Genomic DNA, 6,355 nt, shown 5'->3' with positions numbered 1-6,355 from the left:
CGAATTCAAAAAGATACATGTACCCCAATGTTCATAACAGCACTATTTACAATAGCCAAGACATGGAAACACCCCAAGTGCCCATCAACAGACAATTAGCTTAAGAAGATGTGGGGTGTATATGTGTGTGTGTGTGTGTGTGTGTGTGTGTATATATACATATATATGTATGTATATATGTATATATATAATGGAATATTACTCAGACATAAAAAGAATGAAATACTGCCATTTGCAGCAACAAAAACAGACCCAGGGAATATTATACTTAGTGGAGTAAATCAGGCAGAGAAAGACAAATATTAATGGTATCACTTATATGTGGAATCTAAAAAATAATACAAATGAATCTATATATAAAACAGAAACAGATCCACAGACATAGAAAACAAACCTATGGTTACCAAAGGGGAAAGGGAGGGGTAAAGTATGGGATTAACAGATACACAATACTATACATAAAATAGATAGATAAGCAACAAGGATTTACTGTATAACACAAGGAATTATATTCAATATCTTATAATAACTTATCACTTATATGTAGAATCTTAAAGTCACAGTCATAGAAACAGCAGAGAAGTGGTTGTCAGGAGCTGGGGGGTCAGGGGAAGAGGGAGAGGTTGGTAAGAGGGTACAAACTTTCAGCTATTAAGATGAATAAGAACTGATGGTTTTAATGTAAAACATGGTAACTATAGTTGATAACACTGTAATGTTTAATTGAAATCTGCTAAAAGAGTAGAATTTAAGTGTTCTCACCTGGAAAACAAAAGAAGTATGTGAGGTTATGGATATCCTAACTATATGGGAGAATCCTTTTACAATGTATACATGTATCAAATCACGATGTACACTTTAAGTATCTTACAACTTTATATGTCAATTACACCTCAATGAAGAAGAAATTTTAAAAATACCTTGGGAACACTATACAGTCTTTTCAAAATTAAGGAAAAATATTTGAAATGATGGCAGTGCTCCAGTCTCCCCGGGCTTATCTGTCTCCCACAGAGAGACAGGTCCCCCTCCCCCAACCCCGCCAGTTCCTTGGTGGCGCGGGTCCACAGGAAACAACTCGGGCCACCCTCCTAGGTGGCCTTGCTCAGCCCGGCCTCGCAGATCCAGCGGTAGGGCCTCTGGCAGGCATCGTCATTCCACTTGCCATCGGGATGGAAGTGCGCACAGTCCTCGCCCCCGCCCAGCCCATGCCCGGACCAGTCATCTGGCTGACCTGGCTTCCAATTCCTGGGGGCAGAGGACAACAGCCAACTCAGAAGGTCAGATGGAACAGAACCCAGGTCTGGGAAGAAGGGGCCGTGGGTCAGACCCTCTAGGAGCAGAGCTGAAGGAGGGAGGACACAGAAAGCCGGGGGTACTCACTTGAAGTTGGTCTCATAGTCCGTCCCATCCGCCCACTTCCAGACTCCATCCAGATCGCTGAGACCCATCCAGGTGTAGGAGGCGATGTGTGCCTGGACAAAATTCTGGGGGGACAGTAGGGCTTGGTGACTTCTCCCCATCCCAGCCAGCTCCTTGGACTAGCAGTTCTGAACTTCACGTGTCAGTTACATCGTTTGAGGAGATTCCGGGGCCAATTAAACCTCTGAGGGTCTGGCTCAGATGGCAGTAGTTTTTAAAGCTCCCCAGGTGATTCCAATGTGCAGCCAAGGTTGAGAACCGTTTGCTTCAATGGGACATGTCTTGGGATGCGAGGCCCAGAGGCCCTCACCTGCTCCTCCCCGGAGTTGATGACCACCAGGTGGGCATCCTCCAGCTGGCACTGCTTCTCAGCCTCGGGCCAGGGCTTCCCAGAGGAAGAGAACCAGTAGCAGCTGCCTTCGTGCTCCAGCCAATTAGTGGGACAGCAGGTGTTGCGAGACCCTAAGGGGCCAGGGTGGGGGAGGGTCTGAGATGCTGCCCAGGGGCCATGGGCAGGAAGTAGGGCCAAGCACACCCCCAAACCCCTCACCATTGCTCTCCAGAGCAGCCACCTTGCAGGTCAGGGACTTCAAGTTCTTGACCAGATGTTGGACTTGCAGGAGCATTTCCGAATAACCTGGGACACACACAGATGGGCAGTGGAGACAGTGCCCTGGGTGTGAGGTCTGCTCTATGAGCCCCTGGAGACCAGAGGTCCATGCATGGGAGCCCCCTTGCCCTCCCTTGCCCAGGTGGAGGGGAGCAGGGGCCTGACCTGCCTTGAGTTCCTGCTGCTGATTCTCCAACTTGCCATCCAGGGAAAACATCTTGTCGTTCAAGCTACGGGCTGGAGGGGAGGGCACTCAGCACCACGTGGCTGCTCCCATTCCCGCTCTGTCCTGAGAGCCTGGCCCCGGCCCCTCCACACACTCTCCCGGAGTGTCTCTCACCTGCTTGTAATTCCTGCTTGTGGTTTTCCACTTCGGCTTTCAGGGATGATATCTTTTCTTGCAAACTGCCACCTGGAGGACAGGGGGACTCAGAGCTCAGGAGTTAGCCTTCCCGGCTTCCCCACTGCACCCTACCCAGGTCCAGAGCCCCTTCCATGCCTGGCTCACCATGGGAGTTCAGTGCCTGGACCTCAGCTGCCGTGTTTGAAGTGAAGTTGCTAAAAGTCATTCTCAGGGTCGCCAGGTCCCTCTGAAACTTGGAATCTGATCAGGTGGATGGGACAATCAGTGCTAGGGGCCAGCAGGCTCCCTCTCTGACAGCACTGGGTGGGGTACCTGATGTGCCTTGTCTCACTGGTCCCCACAGGGACCCAACCCAAAGGGACGGGCACTGTTGTTATTCAATGTTGCAGGTAGGAAACTGAGGCCTAGAGCGGTGAAGTAATTTGACTTCATTCCCCAATTGATAAGTGACAAAGCCAGCAGTCACCCTCATCCATCACTATCGCCATCCACGCACCCCCGCCACCGCAACCGGTTATTTCTCTCGTCCCCACCCACCCTGTGCCCCTCACTTTGGGATCCGATCACACAGATGCCGACCAGCAGGAGGAGGCTGAGGCTCAGGGAGAGCAGGAGTGGCCAGGGGACAGAGAGGACACGGTGTAGGAAGGTCCGTGGGGGAGGCAGCCCTGCAAGAGGAGAGGGTGTCAGGATGAGAAGGGTCCGGACAGGAGAGAGACGGGGAGGAAGAGAGGGCCACGGAGACCTGTCGGGGGGAAGGCTGGTGCAGGTAGTGCTCGGAGGAGCCTGGACAAGGAGGATTGTGGGACAGGGGACGTCCAAGCCTCTGACTCCTCATGGACCAGGGCAAGTGCTCCATCACCTGGGCGCCTCACACCCCCGGGGACACATGTACACAGAGACACACAGACAGGGGACGATGCGATATGTAAGGTCCTATCATCAGAGCTGGGGGAGGTGGTGGGAGGACCCAGAGAGAGCTGGGAGCAGGCAGATCCTTAACAGGCTCATATTTATCAGTGAAAACAGGTTAGAAAATGGGTTTGATGCCCTCTCCAGAGCATAGGAGGCCAGGCCTGCTGTGGACCTTGAACCCTCTTCCTACTGGGGCTCCCAGAGGCTGAGGCCTGACCCCCTTAGCGTGGAGGACCCCACCAGTACACATGGTAGAAGTGCAGACAGGACCTGACCACAGAAACCCTTCTAAACATGAAGAGGGGATTTAGGAAAGACTGTTCCTCCTTCCTTCTTACCATCTGTAGAGCCATGGCTTTTCTTCTCGCTCTCCAAGTACTGGAGGTCTTCATACTTCACTGACATGCTTGGACCAACACAGCTTCTGAGGCCGTCGGAGATGAAATGGAGGCAGGGCCAGTGGCCAGGCAGGGGCAGGAGCTGGGGTAGAGGGGAGGCTGGGACTAGGTAGAAGCTGTGGTCAGGGCCAGAGCTGAGGTAAGAGATGAGAGTCGAGAAGGAACCAGGGCCAAGGCTAGGCACGGGGAGGGGAAGGGCTTCGGTTTGCAGCTGAGGTCGGAAGTTGGGTCAAGGTTAGGCCTGAGTGAGGGTCACGTTGAGTTTGGGGTTGATGGCAGAGGTAGAGTTGGAGCTACATGTATTGCTAGGACTGGGCCTAACACTGAGGCTGGAAGCAAGGTTGCATCTCCTGCTACGACTGGGGTCAGTACTCATGTTGAAGCTATGGATGGAGTTGGACCTAAGCTTGGTGCGGAAGTTGGAAATAGGATACAGTGGAAGTTCAAGCTTGGGTTGGGGCTGGTGATAAGATTCAAGCAGACTCTAGGGCTGAAGCTGAGGGGAAGTTGGGGTTACTATGGGGTTCGGGCTGTGGCTGGGGTGGAGGCTGAAGATGAGGCTGGAACTAGGCTTGAGACGGGGCTGAGTGCGAGTCTCAGCTTGTGACCAAGGTTGTAGCTGCCATTATTCAATCGGCATCCAATGTAGGGAAGAGTCTAAAATCTCCACTCGGTCATTAAATCCCCAGCTGCCCCCATGTATATCTTCCCACTCCATCCCACTTAAGACCCACAGTCCCCAATCCCTGCTTTCTCTGACATCCTCCCTGTCCCCTTGGTCTCATCTGCATCCCCAGCCCGGTTACCTGTGAAAAGTCAAGAGGAGGTGATTCCTGAGTTCTTTGTGCAGTAATGACCAGAGGTGGAAAAAATTAAATCCTCAAAAGCAGGAGTGGGGCTGACAGAAGGAGGCGCCGCCAGGAGTCTATAAATGGGGATCCCCCCAATTGGGGCAGTAAATAACAACAGGGAGGAATTGAAATCAGGACCCAGGCAGATGGTGTGTAGGGGCAGCTGGATATAGGGCCAGCTTTAATCTCTTCCTCCAGGGAGGGTCTACTCCCTTTCCGCTTCTTTTGAGCTCCCCTAACTTCCTCAATTTTCCCACTTGAGGGAGAGGAGTTAGACCAGAAGAAACCAGAGGTGCCACCTGTTGTTTCCCCTCTGCCCCACACCCCTTTCACTTCCTGCATCTGAATGAATATCAGAACTGTCGGTGTCCCCATCACTGCACAGCCGGGGCCGGAGGAACTCATTGCTGTGCTCTTGCTCAGTCCTGACGCTGAGTCCCAGGCATCTGCGCTTCCTCTGGGGTCTCAGTCATGGAGCTCGGCCAGCTCTGGTCAGCTCTTCCCGCTCCATTCAGAAGGAGGGGAGAGGGTGGCTGACAATAGGGTTTCCTGGCCAGAATGGGAGGGGAGGAGCCTCGGAAAAAAAGAATTTATTGAACACCAAATCTGCGATGAGGATTGTGCCAGACGTTTGCCGTGCATTAACCATTCAATTCCCACCAGACCCTTGAGAGGAACTTTGGATGATGGACTGAGGCTCAGAGCCATTGTGTGATTTGCCCAAGATCACATATCTGGTAAGCAAAAGAGAATTCAAGCCCGATGCTGCCTGACACCGTAACCTGGGCTCTCTCCACATACACAATCTTAACAAAAGGATTCAGTTTAATCCTGTCAACCCTTTCCATCCTTGAAAGGGGGCTGCCCTGAATTCACACACACAATCTTTTCAATAGGAAGGATTCCTAGTGTCTTAAAAGGGGAAGAAGGAAAGCATATCCATTTTAGATTTTATTTTCTAATTAAATGGGATTGTGTTCTGCTACTTGCTTTTAAAAATTCATTTAACAAGGCTTCAGGAACATTTTGCCACATCAGTTTATAAAATGTCCTTTATTCACTTCTCATCTTCATCTCATGTCATAATATGTACCATAATTTATCTATTAAGCTTTTCCCTATTGATAAACATTTAGGTTGTTTCCAGTTTTGTTTTGTTTTCTTGCTTTATTTTTATTTGTTATTTGGTGTTTTCTTAATTAAAAAAATTTTTTAATTTATTATCTATTTAGTTAGTTTTAAGCAGAGGCACTGGGGAATTGAACTCAGGACCTTGTGCCTGCTAAGTGTGCATTCTACCACTGAGTTATACCCTCCCTCCAGAACTGTGGGGTTTTTTTCTTTCTGTTTGTATTTTTTTTTTTTTTGGTGGGGGAGGTAATTAGATATTTATTTATACATTTATTTATTTATTTTAATGGAGGTGCTGGGGATTGAACCCAAGACCTCGTGCATGCTAAGCAAGTGCTCTACCACTGAGCTGTACCCTCCCCCACGGGTATTTTAATTAGTATTTGTTCCAGACTGGGTTTTGGAAGCCAGTGCTGAGACTGAATTTAGGGTGCAGGCTACTTATTAAGCATCAACACCTGTGGAAGGAAGGGGAAAGGAAAGGAGAGGGCAGAGGGAGGCGTTAAACAGCTGCAAACAGCTTTAGCCAATCTAACAGGGGCTTCTGGGAGTTCAGATTGCATTGCCTGCCAGAGCTGCCCATCACTGGGCTGCAATGGGACCTTTATCACCCACCTCGCTGTCGCCAGATGGAGGATACCCCAGCAAGGGCAGGACCTCAGGA

General features: G+C 50.2%; 1 protein-coding gene across 4 annotated transcripts; it reads right to left on the bottom strand.

The window, feature by feature from the left end:
- Nucleotides 1–464: 464 nt before the first annotated feature.
- Nucleotides 465–5,078, bottom strand: LOC105077475 (C-type lectin domain containing 10A). Of its 4 annotated transcripts, none has more exons than XM_010965870.3 (10): nt 4,516–5,078; nt 3,650–3,843; nt 2,948–3,064; nt 2,541–2,636; nt 2,373–2,444; nt 2,198–2,269; nt 1,973–2,059; nt 1,733–1,884; nt 1,384–1,487; nt 465–1,248 (listed from the first exon to the last, which is right to left on the bottom strand). In XM_010965870.3, exons 2-10 carry the CDS (start codon nt 3,714–3,716, stop codon nt 1,092–1,094), a joined length of 924 nt encoding a protein of 307 aa, XP_010964172.1. In that variant the 5' UTR covers nt 3,717–3,843; nt 4,516–5,078; the 3' UTR covers nt 465–1,091. The 4 variants fall into 4 exon arrangements, with proteins under 4 accessions (XP_010964172.1, XP_010964171.1, XP_010964170.1 ...); XM_010965869.3 differs by having other exon boundaries at nt 3,650–3,791; XM_010965868.3 differs by lacking the exon at nt 4,516–5,078 and having other exon boundaries at nt 3,650–4,477.
- Between the last annotated feature and the right edge of the window lie 1,277 nt (nt 5,079–6,355).

The sequence above is a fragment of the Camelus bactrianus genome, chromosome 16 (genome assembly GCF_048773025.1).
Source record: "Camelus bactrianus isolate YW-2024 breed Bactrian camel chromosome 16, ASM4877302v1, whole genome shotgun sequence".
Taxonomy (NCBI): Eukaryota; Metazoa; Chordata; class Mammalia; order Artiodactyla; family Camelidae; genus Camelus; species Camelus bactrianus.
Note: the sequence above shows the minus strand (reverse complement) of the source record. Positions and strands in the feature narration are given on the sequence as shown.

Coding starts and splice junctions, on each gene's coding strand:
- LOC105077475 (XM_010965870.3), bottom strand. CDS start 3,716: ATGTCAGTGAAGTATGAAGACCTCCAGTACTTGGAGAGCGAGAAGAAA. Junction 3,065..3,649: donor AAGCCATGGCTCTACAGATG/GTAAGAAGGAAG, acceptor CTCCTCTTGCAG/GGCTGCCTCCCCCACGGACC. Junction 2,445..2,540: donor CCAGGCACTGAACTCCCATG/GTGAGCCAGGCA, acceptor CCTGTCCTCCAG/GTGGCAGTTTGCAAGAAAAG.